At 38.1% G+C, this 19,803-nt stretch overlaps 1 protein-coding gene across 1 annotated transcript; it reads right to left on the minus strand.

The window, feature by feature from the left end:
• Nucleotides 1-5,631: 5,631 nt before the first annotated feature.
• Nucleotides 5,632-13,185, minus strand: LOC122021663 (DNA-directed RNA polymerase III subunit 2-like). The gene is made up of 4 exons (XM_042579809.1): nt 12,731-13,185; nt 12,606-12,661; nt 12,101-12,171; nt 5,632-5,823 (listed from the first exon to the last, which is right to left on the minus strand). Exons 1-4 carry the CDS (start codon nt 12,850-12,852, stop codon nt 5,734-5,736), a joined length of 339 nt encoding a protein of 112 aa, XP_042435743.1. The 5' UTR covers nt 12,853-13,185; the 3' UTR covers nt 5,632-5,733.
• Between the last annotated feature and the right edge of the window lie 6,618 nt (nt 13,186-19,803).

Raw genomic sequence — 19,803 nt, forward strand, 5'->3', positions numbered from 1 at the left:
GCTTGACTTGTTGCCAAGGGTTTTTATCAGTGTCCTAGTATTGACTTTCATGATACATTCAGTCTTGTTATTAATCCAGTAACAATATACATTATTCTTAGTCTGGCTATGAATCGAGGGTGGTGTCTTCGCCAACTTGATGTCAATGATGTGTTTCATAATGGTCGTCTTGTAAATGAGGTTTATATGATGCAACCTTCGGGTATGCGCAGTGCTAAGTTTCCAGGTCATGTGTGTCTTTTACATAGGCGCTTTATGGCCTGAAGCAGGCTCTGCACACCTGGTATTTGGAGCTTCGTGCTTCTTTGGTCTCTCTTGCTTTGTCACATCTCGGGCTAACACCTTCTTATTTATTTATTTATTTTCGAGATTATACTATTATCTATTTTCTTATATATGTTGATGATCTAATCATTGCAGAGAGTGATTTTTCTTTTGTTGATGCTATAGTATGTAAACTTCATGCAAAATTTACGATTAAGGATCTTAGGGCTCTTTCCCTTTTCTGTGGTGTTGAGGTTCGCCTAACCTTAAATGCTCTTCTCTTATCTCAACAAAAGTATGTTGCTGATCTTCTCTCCAACCACAACATGCTTGATTTCAAGCCGGCCTCCACTCCTATTGCTGCTGACTCTTGTCCTACTTTGCATGATGGGTTTTTATTTTTGATCCAACTAAGTTCCGACAAGTGGTTGGGGGCTTACAACATCTCTGTATGACTCGTCTTGATATTTCCTTTACGGTCAACAAGCTCTCACAGTTTATGCATGCTTCTTCAGAGATGCACTGAGGAGATGTACTTTGGTATCTCAATGGTACTAGGGATCTTGGCATTCATCTTCTTATGGATACACATTTTACTCTTCATGGTTTCTCCGATGCAGACTGGGTAGAAGATCCAGATGATTTGTGTTCTACTGGTGGATTTAATTTTCTTGGTGTTAATTCGGTTTTTTAGAAATCTACCAAACAGCGCACGATTGTGCGCTCTTCGACTAAGGCTGAATATCGCGTCATTGCCTCTGCGGCATCTGAGATCTAATGGATTAAGTCACTTTTAACATACCTACTTCTTCTGCTTATCACGCCTGCTATGCTCTTCACTGATAATTTGGGTGCCACCTATCTTTCGGCTAATCCTATTTTTCACTCTCAGATGAAGCATATAGCTATTGACTATCACTTTGTTCATGATATGATGAAGGCATCTAAACTACGAGTTACTCATATTCCTGCTGAGGATCAGTTGGCTAATGCACTTACCAAGTCGCTTTCTCAACTTCAGTTGTTTGCTATTTACAGCAAAATTAGTGTCATTTCTGGGACACCATCTTGAGGGGGTGTATTAGGTAATAATTATTATTAACAAATACTTATTTGTTTCCTATTATTAGGAAATAATTATTATTAAGAAATACTTATTTATATGTGTCGGGGTATTTTATGTATTTTTCTATTTTATGTGTTTTCTTATTTTTTACTAGTAATAGTATTTAATTATCATATGTTATTATTAATAAAGTGTAAATTCTACCGTCAACACTTTAGAGGATCATCTACTTGGTAAATCATTGTGACAAAAGGGGATTCACTGACCTCAGTGTCTCCGTCAATCCGTCCCCAAACCAATATGGAAGAGATAAATCATAGACGACTAATAGCTTTGAGCAATTGAATAGCATGTGAAGGAAGATAGACACATGGCTATTTGTCAGGATTGGATCCCAGACCTCATGGATCTACTCGATAAACCATGAATATAGATGATGTTCTGTATCAATTTAATTAAGGGTTCTATTTGTAAATTATGGCCGAATTCGAAGGAGCAACGAAAGGATGGGAGTATTTGTACGACACAGTGAATCCTCCTATGACATGCAGAGATTTCAAAGCGCCTAATATTCTTCTTGATGAGTACAACCCAAAGCAATATGATTTGGCCTTGCAAAAGTCGGGCCGATCGGCGATAAGAGCCATGTCTCAACGAGGATGATGGGCACTTACGGCTACTGTGCTCCAGAGTATGCACTCACAGGGCAACTGACCAAGATGTCTAATGGCAAACTGACTGAGGAGATCCTTGCTGCAGGGCCAAACTTCTGAGCCATGGTGAAAAAAAGAGCAAAAATAGAGAAACAAATAGGTAGTTTGTGTGTCTAATGGCAAACTGACTGAGGAGATCCTTGCTGCAGGGCCAAACTTTTGAGCCATGGTGAAAAAAGAGTAAAAATAGAGAAACAAAGAGGTAGTTTGTGTGGAAGAGTTAAAGCTTAGATGATGCCGATTAACACATGTAGATTGCTGGATCAAACATGCATTTTGTGATTGCATAGCTTGTGCTTTCTTTGTGTGATTGGAAGACCAAATGCCATCTATGAGGTGTGTTGCACATATGCTAGGAAACAAAGAAACTTAGAAGTATAGAGAAGAAAAAGAAGAATTAACTTCAGAAAAGAAATACAGAGAAGAAAAAAAAAAGCTTCTTTATATTTTTGAAGTGCAAATTTAGAAAGAAAACAAAAACAGCAAGCATACATTGGCCTGATTTATGCTAAATTTACGCTATTTTGAGTCTTGCAGTCACCTATTACAAAATTCATCTATTCTTGTAGTCACCTCTTACAAAACTATCATTCTCTATTCTTGCAGTCACCTCAGTCCAATACAAACTTCTCCTCAATGATGATTTAAGCAGAACATCCACGTGTCCTCATGCTTCAGTTAATTCCAAACGCAGAACAATATGCATGGACTGCAATTCCTGATAACATAGGAGAAAGATAAAAGGAATAATGTGAGCCCATTCATTCTACATCAGATTTGAATAGACAAGGAAAGCAAGCAAATGACACGGAATGACATTGTATAACAATTTAAGTTCTTGCCTGGAGTAGAAGCTTGGTGGCGTATGGAAGTTTTATAGTGCACATATTGCGGCCACTTTTTTTGCACATTGAACAAGTGGATATCCCCGACTTGTAATTATGGTACCCTAACAGACCACATGGCCTGCAGACCTGGAAGAACAATGAACAATGGTTCTAAAGTCAGCAACTGATATTTTAAAATCCATAGTCAACTTTCAATAACTAGATGTGGCAGCACTCCTGGTTTGATCAAAATCTACTGGCAGTTCAATGCTGTTCCACATTTGTGAATACATGAATTGATATAGGACCAGATACATTAGGCTTTAACAGGATTTACTTTACCTGTATACATAGGGTACAAGATAAAGACAAGTTGCTACATGAAACATATCAATCAAACTGTGCTTAGATTCAGGTGAGAAAAGAAGAATTTATACGTTTCAGGTGGTTTCAGTATGGAAGTAGTTTGAAAAATAAACAAGGTTTTGCAGGTAACCAATCAATCACTTTTTCCTAATATCTACGCGTATCATTTATTGCATGTTGAAGACTGTAGGATATAAATTAAAAGAACTTCGAATTTTTGTACTTATAGACACGGGTAGGAGTTGCCACGTGAAGTCAATCCAACAATAAAAGATGTTTTTCCGATCCTTTGCCTGAAGGGAAGAATCAAGAACATAACGTTGGAATGAACTAAAGATCCCTGGATCCTACAATCTCATTGAAGATTCACATGAACAACCATGTATCAAATAAATAGTTTAATAACAATTTTAAATCTACAATCTTTAACAATTGACTTTTAATTAGTTTAACATATGATTAAAAGAACGAAAATAAATTTGACCTAGCAATAGTGTTTCACCATATAAAATAAAAAATACTGCAACATAATTTTTTTTAGAAAAAAAGCAATTGCTATATAATTTTACTTAATAAACATATTCCGCTATTTGATATATCATTATATAAATAAGTAAATATATTAGTCTGGCATAAGAAAAGATAATACCTTTATTGTTATCATATTATTAACTTGTATCATAATCATCATCAAGCCATCTTTATCACAACTAACCATCCAGTCAAACTATATGGGTTGGGCTAACATAGATCTTGTGTCGTCATTGAACATCATGCAATTTCATACTACTAGTAACATCTTTTTGATAACTGGAAATTATTCATAGTGGCTTCTGCAAGAAACCGACAATTTGCTAGTCTCGGCTAGCGTTCTTGAATAGCCAAAATACTTATGCTGGTTATTGGTTTCACGTCGCACAGGGCCAAATGTGGTGGACATATCAGCAGAGAAAGGTAAGCACTAGGTCACGCATTTCTGACCTATCTTTGCTAGCGCCTAGGCATGTAATTGAGCTGAGAAAAGCTGAACTTTTGAATTTTTGAGTTGGCTCGTTTATAATCGAGCCGAGCTCGAATTTTATTTAACGAATATATTCATGATTCACGAGCTTATTCGAGCTTTTATCAAGCCTAAACGAACTTAATAAATATAAATTATAAATTTAAATATTCATTAAAAATTAAATTATATATTTAAAAAAAAATTATAATATTCTTATTAAAATTTATAATTTTATTCTAATAAAGAAATTTAATATATTTGTCTATATGTGGCAAAAGGCGATTCGCTCGCCCCCAGCGCGCCCGCCAACCCGTCCCTAGGCCAACACGGAGGAGGTAAATCACAGGTGGCTACTACCCATTAGCGCAAATGATCAAGACATGGGGGAAGTTATGTTCGGTCACGCCGAGTTTCGACCCCAAGACCTCATGTTGCAACACCCCATGTCTTAACTATCGCACCGTCCCGAAGGGACTAATATATTTGTCTATATGTTTCATAAGTAGAGTGTAAAATCTATAAATTTAATATCAAAACTATTACTTTTTTTATTTAAAAGTTGATTCATGAGCTTAACGAACATGTTCATGAGTTAACGAACCGAATATTGTGAAGCTTGAGCTTGGTTTGTTTATTTTAACGAGCCTCATTAAACAAATTCAGACGAGCTTTTATCGAATCGAGTTTCGAATATCTCATGAGCGATTTAGTTCATTTACACCCCTACTAGCGCCCAATGTTTACCTTTACAGGTGTCCTAGGATTCAAGATTCAACACACTGGATTTGGTACCCGGGCCCAACTTGATGAAATCAGTCAGACGAGTCAACCAATTCTACCCTCCCAACTTCTGTTTCTAACTCAGTCCCTAACAAAACCAAATCAATCCATGAGTTCTGTAACATTCTCCTGATGTGCCTGCAAATCTTTTCTAGGAATTTGCCAAAGTAGCTATTCTAGATATTTTGTCCTGCTTATTCATACTACTTGGAGTTGCTTACTAACTTGCAAATAAAAGGCTCACTGCAGTTGTATATTTGGTTGGATGATGAAGTCCTACAAGACATTAGCAGCGTTACTGATAATCCATATAATAAAATTGCAGCATAGTTAGACAATGGAAAAAATGTGCTTTCATTGATAAAAAAATAATTGAAAACAAATTTCTCAAAAACTGAGAATAACTGGGAAAATAAACCTCATAAATAACTGAGAATAACTGGGAAAATAAACCTCATTTAATGTAGAAAATCACTGAGCACAAATTTCAATAGACTAATACTGATCCAATGAGCATTCAACTTGTTCAAGTACCTGAACTTCGTATGGGTCACTGGACAGCATCAAACGTTCAGATATCACCATACTCGCACCATGTGCTATCAAGCAGTCACGTTCCATTTCTCCTAGATGCAGTCCTGCAAAAGGAAACAATAAAGAAAATTTTAGTTGAAGATTAAAGACACCAACATTTGTTGTCAGTTTCAAACATGATTATGATAAAACAAGACTTCTTCCTTCATTAGGTTGTCTGGTCAGTAACGTAGGACGCCCTTTAGCACAAACATGCATTTTATCAATTACCTGTAGGTCAAGAAGACATGGTCATTATTTACCAAAAAGTCTATGTTGGAATATATATATATATATATATATATAGCACAGTCTCACAATAAATATGGCATTTCTCAGCATGTAAAAGATATATAAAGAGAGGTTTGATACATCGCACACCTTACACCGCATACCCATGCACACCTAAAAAAAAATTTTGTTTGTGCTTAATACTATAACCTAACCCCTAAATCCTAAATGACAAACCCGCAAGCTAAACAAAAAACAAAAAAAACGTTGTTGCGATCGAAGTCTGCAGGGGACAGTCCAGGTTAACATCATGCTATATATATATATATCCTGTCCTAAAATGGTGAAGGTGGTTGGCTGGGAACTTGGCTCTAATGTTGACCAAACGAAGATTCCTTGCTCACTGTCCCACATGTCAAAAGGAGTGTTAGCGACCGGGCTAGGGAAGAGATCTTCGTCACAAGCTCTCCGATGCCCAAGTCAGTGATCGAGTCGAGTAGATGAATAATGGAATGAACAGTAGCAAAGGAGAATGTGCAATAACGTAGCGTCGCATACCTATGCCAGTAGATGGAGACCCCTTTTTATAGTGTCATTGTTGTGTATGCACGAATCTAAAAGCACTTCTACAAAAGGACAAGCAATAAAGAGGATCTGATATCTTTCTCAAAATGGACCCGCAATCTTTGTAATTGACAGGCTAGAAGCTTCGAAAGTGCAGTTTGCATGCAGAATATTTGCTGTCCTTCGTGGTACAAAATGCCAAAAAAGAATATTAGGCCATTGGACTACGAAGCCCACAATAGGCTCACCTGGCGAGCTGACCGAATCCCTAATATGTCCAACCGGACATCACTCATAAGAGCCGCCCGGTCGGCTTTGAAGAATGCAATCAGTGACTTGACATTCGCTCGGCTTCTTTACTTGGACTAAAAGCTCGGGTGGACCAGGTGTCCAATATGTCTGATCGGACGCTTGTCCGATCGGCGAGAGCACTTGATCCATCTTATTAACTGCACTATCTTCGTGTGCCAAAAGACTTTAGGACCCAATGTCCGACCGGCCAAATGGTCCGATCGGACAAGCTTTCAATGCCCTTGCCCATGGCGTTGGTCGCTTCTTGACTTTGACTTTCACGTTAGCCGATCCTCGAGACTTTGACCTGCCTCGGGGAGGCCCCACCTTAATCGCCGTGTATATATAAATAATGATTTTATGTTGTAGACTTACCGTCCGAACGTACGAGTGTTCATTTGTTTTTTTGGTTTTTTTAGCTTGCAATTATGTCATTTAGGATTTGGCCTTTAGGGTTTTAAGGTTGGGTTATAATAGTAATAACAGAAAAATTTTCAAATAAAAAAAAAATTAGGTGTACACGGGGTGTGCGACGTAAGGTTAGTGGCGTATCAAAACTCTCACTATATGATACCCTACTTACCTTGTGGTGTGCTCACAACCATATGTAATTTTTTATTTTTTTATTTTTTTATTTTTATTTTTAATTTCTTTAGCTTAAAACTATAACCAAAACCTTAAACTTTAAAGCCTAAATCCTAAATTCTAAACCATAAGCTAAAAAAATAAAATAAAATAAAAATATACTTGGTGCTCACCTTGTGAGCACCATAAGGTAATAAGGTAAACATTCTTGTATATTATATATATATACTTATTAAAGGTTCAATATTAACCCACATGTCCAAATAAAATCTACTAAAGCTAATATGAAATTTCTATCACGACAAACTTATAGACATGATCAAAAAATGAGCTAATAAAAAAACTCCAAAACCATAGGAAATGGATACTGTATAGGATATTCATGGCTACTAAAATAAACTTGATAAACACTTACTATAATAAGTAGATGCCATGTGTTCAAAATATGATTTGAGAATTAAGACCAGACCAGACGATGACGACAATAACATACAGCTGTCTTGTCCTTGCCAAGTAATAACAATGTCTCCCTAATCAATAAGTGGCTATTCTCATATGTCGAAGGCCTAATGCCGCTATTTTTGTGAGTTGCAATGTGTTTGTATCTTTGCATGGTAGAGATAACCTTCATCTTTGAATCTGCTCCTTTATTTTCCATCATGCCAAATATTTCTAAGTTTGTTATGGAAATTGTAAAATACCGTAAAGGACGAATAACCTTAAGGGAATATTTAGGGATTTCTGGGAATTTTTTGGAGTGCGTATGACGAGTTTAAGGGGATGAATTTGTAGGCTAAGTGGAAGCCTATTGGATATCCTAATTAAAGTGGGAGTTGATAGAGTTAATTAACCTATGGTATATATCAAAACCTAAGTTAACATCCTAGGTTTCCTTTTATTCCCTTCTCCTCTTTATTTTTCCTCCCCGATCCCCAAAATCTCGCCGACCTTCTCTTCGTCTCCCCCAACCCGATCGTCTTCCTCAACCCGAAGACGCGCCGCCTCGTGACGCCTCTTCTTCCTCGTGAATAAAACCAATCGGCCAAGGAGGAAATGGGCACTTCTTGTCCCTGTTTTTCCTCTCCCTCATGCCGATTTCTCTCTATCTCCTCTCGATCTCCGTCGAACCCAAATGTCGAGCGTCCTCTCGCGTCGCCCCCGGTCGCCACGGCCCGACATTGGTCGCCAGCCATAGAGCGCCTCCCGATCTCCTCTCGCTAGAAGCCGAGCACCCAAGTCCTTCATTCTTCTGTGCCCTAGCTCCCGATCCACCACCAATCGAGTTCTCGTCTTCCCGATCCGAGGCGCCACCTCTACACGAGTTGGTTTTCGGCCAGGAGCAAGGATCCAAACCCTAGTTTTCTCTGTGTCGATGTCGCCTCCTTGTCGAAGGCCAAATCGAAGACATCGCCGGTCGAGGTAGAGTTATCATTCTCCTCCCGTGCCCTAGATTCCACCGTCGGATCCTTCTTCGCCCACCTCTTCAGTCACTTTCTATGAAGTCTCCGACAGAAAGGAAGCGATTGACACCGATTTAGGTAAGACATGGTTGATATCAGATTTGGTAGGGATTGGAGTTGCATTTTCTGTATAGGGATGTTGTGTTTAATTGGTTGGCCGACCACTGTAGATACAGTCACCGTTTACTGGCAACGACTTCTCCTAGCTCCAGCAACAGTTCCTAGCAACAAGATTTTCCGGCCATGAGTCAGCAGTGGTGGCTTGAGTTGAGGTAAGGTGTAGAGAATTTGATCTTTGCAGTAGCTTACACTTGGAATTGAAGCTAGGAAGATTAGGTATGATTGATCCAAGTGGTTGTCTTGATAATTAGGGTTAAACGTTGGATCTAATCTAAGTTGTGGGTTAGACTCGATTTATGTAGTATACTGGGATTAATCAGGGAATTTGGGGTTTCTTGGTTTAATAGAAATTTTGATTTAGCTACTAGATACATATTAGAATGGGTTAATTATATGCATATTGTTACAGGACTTTGATTCGAGACAAACGTCTCGACGTGGGATCTATCTAATACGATCTTCTTTTTAAGGCGGGTACCTTTGACTTATCTCTTTTGATATTGTCATTCGGATATGCATAATAGGTTATAGCTAGTAGTAATGATTATGTTTATATCTGCTTTGGTATGCCACTACTTGATACCCGTAGTATGCCCATATTGTTATCTGTTATGCTTTTATGCTTATGCCTCTTGATTCTTGCCATGTGTACTTATGTTCATAGAAGTAGTGACATACAATGCATTACCGGGTACAGGTCTAGCTATTAGATATACTTGGCATGTGTACCTAGATTTATTACCTGGCATGTGTACCTAGATTTATTACCTAGCATGTGTACCTAGATTTATGATACCTAGATCATTGTTATAGACTCGGTTTTCCTTTTGGTACATATTATTTGGAGGCTAATATTTTCAGGAGTTACATGCTTTAGTGTCATGCATCATTTTGCATGATTGCATGCTGAGCGATTGTCGACTCCTTTATAGTTGAGCACATTACCAGTTACATGATCTACATACACAACCACTAATGGGTTAGTGGTACATCAAGCAAGGTGTGTGCAGTTTGCTCTGTCAGGCTTCGCTGGTCTGCTCATGGGTAGTGGTGACTGCAGCGTGGTAGCGGATAGGGATCCCTCCTCTTGACTATGACACAGGGAGATGAGAGCTTAGGCTCCCCCACTATGTTTGGGGTAGGAGGATAGGTGTAATCCGACAGCATCATGTCCACTCAGTCACTCAGGAGTAGTGATAACAGAGTGCATAGTTGTCATAGCCCTACCCACTCGACCCCACCATCGCATGTAAGGTGGCTGACTAGAGTTAGGGGTGACCATGTCATTTGTATCATATGCATGGATTGCATTTAATGCTTGTGATTGCTGCATTTTGGATGCTGCATTTTGGTGGTTGCATATGATTGACATGCATACAGGAGACATTATGTATTTGGTTTTACGACCCTGCACCAGTTGGTATGGTTCACACCCTTATGTTCGGATAGGAGGTCTTGGTGAGTATAGTTTCTTCTGTTGTTCAGTTTTGCATTACCTGTTATTGTTCATGAGACTGTACTGCATGATTATTACTAATAGTTATATCTTACTATGCATGTCTGATCGATACCCGTTGAGTTCTTGAACTCACTCTGTTGATTTATTCCTATTTCATGTTGAAGCCGTCAAGAGGTTCCAGTTGCTAGTCCCCACTCCGTGTCGAGATGGTTTTATGTTTCGGACTTTGGTTCCTTGTTATGTGATCTACAGACTTGTGATGTGTAGTTCTTGCACTTGTGCATTTTATATCGAGTTTTTTTTGGTATGCTGCTCATGCTTTTCCGCTGCGATGGTTTTCCGTTGTGGGTTGTGTTTACCTTTTTGTAGTGGAATAGGTTTTATATTAAACTACGTGGAATGTTTACTTATTTTATCATATATGTTACGCCAGTGTCGACCGAGGATTGAGAGGCCCTGAGGGCTATGTATTTCAGGATTCAGATTGTCATCGATACAGGAGAGATGCCATCGGATTTTCGTCTGGCGGGGATTCCTCTGACAGAAATGCTTCATGTTCCTACTTTATTGTCAGATTCAATAGTGCCTACTCCATTGTTTGTTCTTATTTCATTTACTTCCCCACACTAGCAATAGAACCTAAAACAATACAAACTTACAAGACCTAAGCAAGTAACAACCACTTGAGATTATGCTACCCTTGTGTCGCCAACTCTAGTCCCTGCACTACCTTTGGTTTAGACCGTCCCATTGTTCTTAGAAAATAACCTTACAAATGCACTGCTACAAAAGTACACACATGATTCCACATTATTTTTTATTTTTACTTGTCGTCTTCAATGACATTTTGGAACTAATTTCTCTTCCATCCTCCTAATAAATCCATGGGTGGAAGTAAATATTGTTTACAGTGCAAAAATTGTGAACCAATCAAGGGCCCGAGGCGAAGACATACACACAAATTTATGGTGTTGATTATCTTCATAATTTTTCTCCTATAAAGACCACACGTTCAACTCATACTAGCCTAGAGGATGTTTCAGTGTAGTATTTGTAATGTATTTCTTTGGGCTAGGGAAATGCATTTCTAATAAGACTCTGAACCACAGTTTAAATCTCGTATAGTACAAATGACACAAGCGAAATATTTCATTCCGTCCATCGATACAATGCAGAGATCAGCTCATCAGGGTCGCGCGACCCACTCGACCGCCCTGGAGGGGTCGTACGACCCCATGGCCTTGCCGGAGGGGTCGCGCGAGCATTGGCCGGTGGCTGGGTTGCAACAGTTAATGTTTAATTGAAACTTAATTTCATAATATAGTTTATATTAAAAAATATCAAAACCATTTTGGCATGACATGATACAGTACCAAAACTGTATCGGTCTATAACCGAAGCTCTAATATGGCTCGAAATTTTAAACATTGAACATGTTTGAGAATTTGATTCCCTAATTTTTTTTCCTTGTGCTTCTTTAAACACTTGATCCCACTTCATACAACCCTCAGATGACTTGTTGACAACTAACAAAATTCTATTAATTTTTAAAACTGTCTTAGGATTAAGAAGGCAATCAAAAAATTTATAGTTCCAAGGATGATTATAGAAATAAAGTTTTTGGCTTACTAAATGGTATTTAGTAACATTGTTGACACCTAACAACAACATTGCACAAACCATGAATGGCAAAAACATTTTGATAGCAGAGAAACATTTCAGAACAAGATAATCTCATTGAAAGTTTGCCAAATCTCTTTGCAAGGACACATGAGAAATGAAATATGTGTACAATTACCATATGTTTCAACTTCTGATAGTAGATTGGTCCCATGAAAATGTATGCTTGTAATGGACAGCCTGTAATACCTAGAACATTCAAATTACATGTCAAATATTTTCTGGTCAGCAGAACAAGTTGAAATAACAGATAAGGAAAAAGTCATGAGACTCCTGAATATAGACAAAAAAAACACAGAGCAGACACAAACTTGAATGAATATACACAAGTGGATGTGCATTGTACTCATTTTGAGGCCAACTAATGCTCCATTTTTTTTTTCAGTAAGGGAATTTTGAGCTAAACACCTACCTTTTCACCTTAGCTATCAAATTACAGAAAGCTTTGCAAAATAAACCCGAGCAACTTGTGGCCTCATGCAAATCAAGACAGTGTTATGAAAGGCTTGATATCAAAATAGAGAAAAACTCATTAAGTTCCTTCCAAATTTGATTTACTTTATATAAACTATTCATAAAACAGGCTCAAATCTTGAAGTAATTTCTTATAAGAGAAGACATACCTGAGTAGAGGAAATCTTTGCCGCTATAGCTAAATCCGTGCTTCACAAGTGTGTTCCTGGAATTTTACAAAATGTGTAAGTTCATGGTCTTGGCTAGAAATCTATAGTATTAAAAGGAAACACACCTTATGTCTTCAACCTTATCAGCATGGACACTAGGTTCTTCAAATGCATCACCATAATGAAATCGACCACAAGAAACTCCAGCTTTGCCACCAATAAGCTCAAGCATTTTGCCTATTGTCATCCCACTATTAATTGCAACTGATGTTAGAGCCAGTAATTATGTTTTAAAGGTGAAAATCTATATTCCAAACTATGAGGAGATTTCAAGCAATAATAGGAAAATCAATGATAGAAATTTGGGGAGAATACTAATATAATCTCTACAACAACATATAAATATGAATATCAAAAGAATTGTATGATGAATGAGAAAAGCTGAGAGAAGAAATTTTAATGTCTCTTCGACATTAAAAGGCGTATAGAAATTTTAGAAAAAAGGAAAAAATAAAGAGGAAAAAGCAAGGCCTTTAATTAGGAATTCATATAATAGAAGAGAATACTGCCCATAAATAATGAACCAAATACCAAATGAATCCATGAGAAATAGCCACAAATTAAACCCTCTAATTGATACTATTTTCTGAAACTCCCTCTGAAGGTGGTGAATAGGCATTGCCCATCCTCAACTTGTTAATTAATGTGTGAAACTAAGGAATGCCAAATCCCTTTGTGAGCAAGTTTGCTAGTTGGGACATTGAAGGTATACAAGGAGTACAAATGAGATCATAGTCTAGACTAGTGTGGCACTCCAGTAACCACTATGGCTTAGTCCAACTAGGTCACTGCAATTGCTACTGAATGCTGACAATGTCTAAGCAATTGTATCCTGTTGCTGAGCAACTAGGCATTACAAGTGTGACGTGGCAAGTCATACACCACAAGTGTAATATAACTATCATAACTAAAACCTTAAAAAGTTTCGCACTACTCCAGATTCCAGATTTCCAACCCTTGCAATCTACAAGAAAGGAAAGCTTGGAGATAGGATTTTCTATGTAATAGAACATGGAAATCTCCATCAATCCATGCATCATCCATGTAGAGCAGATTGTGACTCCGCATTATATTGTAACACTGGTCGTTGCATACAACTGTAAGTGTCACATCAAATGAGAGATGGACCTAATGAGCAAATTGCAGCAGTGATGCACTAAGTTAGGTGAGTAGAAAATTTTCACAGAACAAAGTCTATTAGATTACAATCCAAGTTAGATACTTGACCCATAGTTTTTTTCTCAAACTCGCTCAACAATCAACATATCTTATGCTGAATAGTCAAAATTACACACTTTGAAGTTTGAACACGAGATAGATAGAAAAAGAAAGACATTTCTTTTACTTAGTAAAGGGATCAACAAATAGTCAACCATTTTTTATTTATTTAATAAACCAACCCTTATTCAAAATAAAAATGAGATTATTCTCAGATCCAAATAAAGAATAGATAAGTGCAAATTATAAACCACTAGGACAAAGACAACAATAACTAATATATCAGACTACAGAACAATGAATGTATAAATTGTGCATGAATATGGCAGTAGCTTTAGACATGCCAAGCAGTTGCTCATTATAAAATAATGAAAAGCTCTAAACTACAAACGAGAATGGAATAGAGTTCATACCTAGCAAATCCATGTGGATTTATAATTAAATCAGGGCATATCCCAAACTCCGAAAATGGCAAATCTTCCTGCTGAACTATGGTACCACAAACACCTTTTTGTCCATGTCTGCTACTAAATCTATCCCCTATCTAGAGAAGGAATAATTTCAAAGGTTAGAGAAAGAACAGTACACTAGTGATATAGTTTTCAATAGAGCTCAATTTGGAATAACATCCAGCAAGTTGGCCACAAATAATTGGCATACCCACCCATGACTTAATGATGATGATAAAGAACACTATATAGACAGATTCCTAACCTTCTACATGGTTCAAAATTGGGTGGAAATTGCTTGACAACTTTAGAATCAAATAATGTGTCATAAGTTTACAAATCAAACACCTATCCTTTCCTCAGTGCAAGATGTTCTTTGAAAAATAATGGTACATTTGATGATTATTATGCCAGACAAGTTGGTTGTATTAATTATCTAACTACTTTTTGTGGATTTTCATGATACTATGTCATAAAAGGTAGTTGTATGAATTATCTAACTACTGCTAATGAATTTTCAGAATGCTACATTCATATAAAAGTTCCTTTAACAGGGTACCTGTGATGAGAAAAGTTGATCAGTTTGACAATGAAATATGGCTCATGAGCCTAAAGCTAATAATCTCACCTCTGGCCTCCGTGTGTGACGAATCATACATTTGATACATAATTTGCCATTTGTATCTGAGTAAATTATCACTCGATCAACCACAGTAGTTTCATCTTCAGAGCCTTTGAACTCAGCAGGTGTTTCTTTATACTCTCTGGAACACAAGGAATACAACATTAACATCTCTGTGCACTTCTTGAAATTGTAGGGAAATATCACTTACTCTTCTTTTAAAATCCTATAACCACCAATTCTCTCCCTTGTATTTATTGGAGTTTTTTTGTTGACATAAATGTCATTGTTCCGAATTATCTCCCCAGGAGCAGCAATTCCATCGTCATCTAATATCTGTACAGAACCAAATGGATATCAATGCTTTAAATTGAAGGAATCTAGGTGGAAATGTGGCAGGTACCAGAAAATTTAACAGAAAGTAGTGATAAAAGAAACACAAATGAATTGGAAATTGAAAGATATCAGTGAGATGAAACCTTGAATTTTAGACATCTGTCCATAACAAAGTACACTTAAAAGCATAGTTTTAGAAACCAGTTAGCACTTCCTGAGTGACCAGTACATACCAGTGTAGTCAACCACAAAGCACATATACAGAAAGATTCATTCAAACTTTTTAAATAGATTTTCTTTTATCTCTCTCGTAAGTCCGGATTCCAGGTCTTGCTTGCATTGCAGCAGATGACGACCCACAATCTCTCCAGCAATAGGTTCCCGCCCTTTTCCTCTTTGATATAATCACTTCTCTATTGTCAAATACTGCCTGCTTATACAGTGTGGATGCATACAATTTACATGATATTGCAAGCAGATTTTTCTTTCCTTTTTTTACCTTGGCTGGAAGTACAAAGGCAATCACAACCATTACTGATGAAGAAGACAGGGATATGTGGTTGCCAATCCTGGTCATGGTTTAGGCATAAGCAAATTCCCATAGTTCAATTGAAAATATGAACATCAAACCCACGATCCTACTTGCTAAAATTTGACCACGAGAGATGCTGGATTGGAGGAGAGAGAGAAAAAAGAGATGGTTGTTTAGATTCCTCCAGTCCAGAGAAAAGAGTGGTTATATGACTTATACATATGAGAACTCTCTCTTCTCAGCAACAGATTGAACAAAACTAACTCCGTTAACTTTTACAACTTCAAGGACCTATTACACCTTCAAGGAGGGAAGTTCTCTCTTTCCTAATCCCCTTAAGGAAGCCAGGGTTATATATAGTAGTCATGCTGTCGTAGCTGTTAGTGCTTTCAGTAGGATTGTCCAAGTTGGCATTCCTAAGGCTTGTTCGTGTATGCAGTCCCCCTTGCAGTTAATTCTAGAAGTGAAGCAGCCCGAAACCCTAACTGAGTCAATGGGCTGGTCCGTTATGATTCATGCCCGTATGAACCAGCGGTTAATCATTATTGGATAATTTTTTAAAATGGTTTAAATTTTTTTAATTAATAGAGTCTCTCATTTAATAATATTTATAACATTTTAATGGTTATTTAATATGCCCTAAATGAAACCATTTGTCTTGAATTTTTCAAGGTGGGACCATTTCACCTTTTTTATTGGAGTTAATTTTCCAACTCATTTGTCTTGAATTTTTTTAATGCAGGAGTATTTTCCACCTTTAACTCACTCAATTTATTCATCCCATTTAACTCCACCCATTTGCTTTGAATTTTTCAATGTAGGACTATTCCACCTTTTTATTAAAGTCAATTTTCAAACCATGTGCCTTGAATTTTCTTACACGGGACTATTCCACCTTTAACTCATTCAATTTATTCATCCCATTAAACTCTCTTAGTAGATAACTTATTGGTCTTATTTTTTTTATTCATTCAACGCCTAATTTATTAAGTTTATAGAGACCATTTGATTTGTATCACATGCTCAACAATAATTTGTCAAAAGAAACAATTTGTTCAACGATAAAATTATATATATAGTGAAGGTTATCACTAAACAAACAAAATTATATATGTTTCATCACTTAGACAAAAAAACCATTGATATCAAGTGTAAAGTGATGTGGTCTGTGATACATTATTATAGTAAGAATGTAGATAATTAACATTCAAAGGGTCGGAACTTGATAATTATTTAACTACTTTTTTTATTTTAGTTAAATAAATAGCCAGGCAGAATTTGATATTTTTGCGATGGTGATTGATGAAGACCCAAAGTTATCCAAAACGATATAGTTTTAGTATCGGATCATGCTGTGCCGATATGGTTTTGATATTTTTTTTATTTTTTAAATATTAGTGTATACTAATGAAGGGAAGTCTTGGTGTAACAGTAAAATTATTGTCATGTGATCTTGAGGTACGGGTTCGAGTCACGGTAACAGTTTCTTGCAAAATGCAAGGTGCATACAATAGATCCAATGTCGGCCCGGTGTCAAAACAGTAAATACCGACTGTTTTGGTGGGGCATGGGTCAACACCTTAAACCAAGATTTAGGAGGTAATATCTAACTAAAAGACGATATACTTTGATTCTCTACCATTTGGAATCTCAAGTGTCGGTCTGTGTCGGTCCGGCACTATCAAAGCAACTACCACTATGAAAACGAGAAATGGAAATAAATAAACAACATTACTTTATGAGATAATAAAGATAAAAGGTAAGCAAACTACATGGGTTTTAATTATCTAATGTCAGTCCGTGTCGAAATGGTAAATACCGACTGTTTTGGGGCGACATGGGTTCAACACTTAAACCAAGATTTAGGAGGTAATATCTTAGATGAAATATGATTTAGTGTGACTCTCTACCCTTTGGAAGCTCAAGTGCTACATGATAATTGGACAAGAGTTACAAAAAAAAAAAATACAAGGAATACAACTTTCACTTTTTCAAAAGACGAGGTAGAATATTTTGACATCAAAGGAACTACCACTGCAAAAATGAGAAATGAAAATAAATAAACAATATTACTTTATGAGATAAAAAAGGTAAAAGGTAAGCAAACTACATGGGCTTTAATTATCATACACCTTGATGGGTAAGTAAGCAACTTAAATAAATTCAAGTCCTTTTTTATTTTTTGCAAATTCAAGTCCCGATCGAGCGAAACAGACCCTCCGCTCAGGAAGAAGAAAATAGGAACAACGCTTCCCTAGGAGAGATAGGCATGATCGCCAGAGGGTCGCAGAGGGCCGACCGACGGTGATTCCAACCAAGCCAGAAAGTCATATGCTCGGCGGTTGGAGATCCATGTCGTGGGATGCAGCAAGGAGAAGGCCAAAGGGCCCTAAATCAATTTCGGCCCTAGCAACTTGGAGGGGGTGTAGATCTCCTATGATGACGCGCTTATCATCCGAGCAGTAATCGCCAATTATACTATTCATCGGACTTTTGTTGATACAGGGAGTTCGACGAACATTATTTTTAAGAAGACGTTCTATCAGTTACAAATTGATCAAAATGAGCTACTACCCATGACGACCCCGCTGTACAGCTTCACGGGGAACGAAGTACTGCTGCTCAAACAAGCCCGCCTGGCCATTTCGCTCGGAGAAGAGCCGCTGAGGAGAACCAAGACCACCAACTTCATCGTGGTGGATGCGCCGTCGGCCTACAATGTCATATTGGGTTGACCGATCCTCAACGAGTTCTGAGCGGTAGTATCTACTTACTGTCAAAAAATCAAGTTTTCGATAGACGATCGGGTGGGTGAAGTCAAGAGCGATCAGTTGGCCGCTCAGCGATGCTACGTCGAGATGGTCAAGTCCAAGGATAGGAGCGCTTAGAAGACTCCGTGGCTGGAGGTAAACGTGATCACTGAAAAACCCCTACCTTGGTATACGAAGAAAAGGAAGAGGTCCATATCCATCCCAGCCGAGCGGAGGCAACAACCTTCATTGTCGCCGACCTGGAGGAGGAAAAGAAGGTGGAGCTGGTTGCCTGCCTTAAACAAAATCATGATGTGTTCGCTTGGTCGACACACGAGCTTCCCAACATCTCCCCGAGCATGGCTCAGCATGAGCTTCATGTCTGACCAGACGCTCGACCAACGAAGCATAGAAAAAGGGACTTCAGATCCGGACGAAAATAGAAAAGTTGTTGGAGGCCGACCATATTAGGGAAGTTCAATTCCCGAGCTGGTTGGCGAACGTCGTATTGGTCTCCAAGTCAGGCAATAAATGGTGGGTATGCATCGACTTCCGCAATCTGAACAAGGCTTGCCCGAAGGACTTATATCCGCTACCAAGGATAGATCAGATAGTAGACTCGACGACGGGCTACGAGCTGATCTGCATGCTCAACGCTTATCAGGGTTACCACCAAGTGTCGCTCGCCCGAGAAGACCAGGAGAAGGTCAGCTTTATTACGGCTGACGGAACATACTGCTACAACGTCATGTTGTTTAGACTCAAGAATATCAGAGCCACCTACCAGAGGCTGATGAACAAAGTGTTCCGACGACGGTAGATCGACCGTAATATAGAGGTATACGTCGACGACATACTAATTAAATCCCTCTAAGTTGCTGACCTATGCGCAGATATCAACAAAACTTGTCGGACGCTGAGGACATATGGGATAAAGCTGAACCCGGCAAGTGTCTGTTTGGCGTAAAGAGTGACCGCTTCCTGGGTACATCGTCACCGAACGCGACATTGAAGCCAATCCGAGCAAAGTCAAAGCTTTGCAAGACATGTTGCCGCCTCAGAACTTGAAGGAAGCTCAACGGTTGATCGGTCGGATCACAGTGTTGTCCAGATTCATATCCAAGTCGTCCGATTGGAGCCTTCCATTCTTCAAGGTGCTTCGCTGAGCCACAAAATTCCAGTGGAACGCCGAGTGCGATTGGGCATTGGAAGAACTCAAGGACTATCTAAA

The sequence above is a fragment of the Zingiber officinale genome, chromosome 9A (genome assembly GCF_018446385.1).
Source record: "Zingiber officinale cultivar Zhangliang chromosome 9A, Zo_v1.1, whole genome shotgun sequence".
Taxonomy (NCBI): domain Eukaryota; kingdom Viridiplantae; phylum Streptophyta; class Magnoliopsida; order Zingiberales; family Zingiberaceae; genus Zingiber; species Zingiber officinale.

Excerpts from the sequence above, each read along its gene's own strand:
- LOC122021663 (XM_042579809.1), bottom strand. The coding sequence starts at position 12,852 with ATGACAATAGGCAAAATGCTTGAGCTTATTGGTGGCAAAGCTGGAGTT. Across the intron at positions 12,662-12,730 it reads GATAAGGTTGAAGACATAAG|GAACACACTTGTGAAGCACG; the intron begins GTGTGTTTCCTT and ends GTAAAATTCCAG. Across the intron at positions 5,824-12,100 it reads ATCAGAAGTTGAAACATATG|GTAATTGATAAAATGCATGT; the intron begins GTAATTGTACAC and ends CTTGACCTACAG.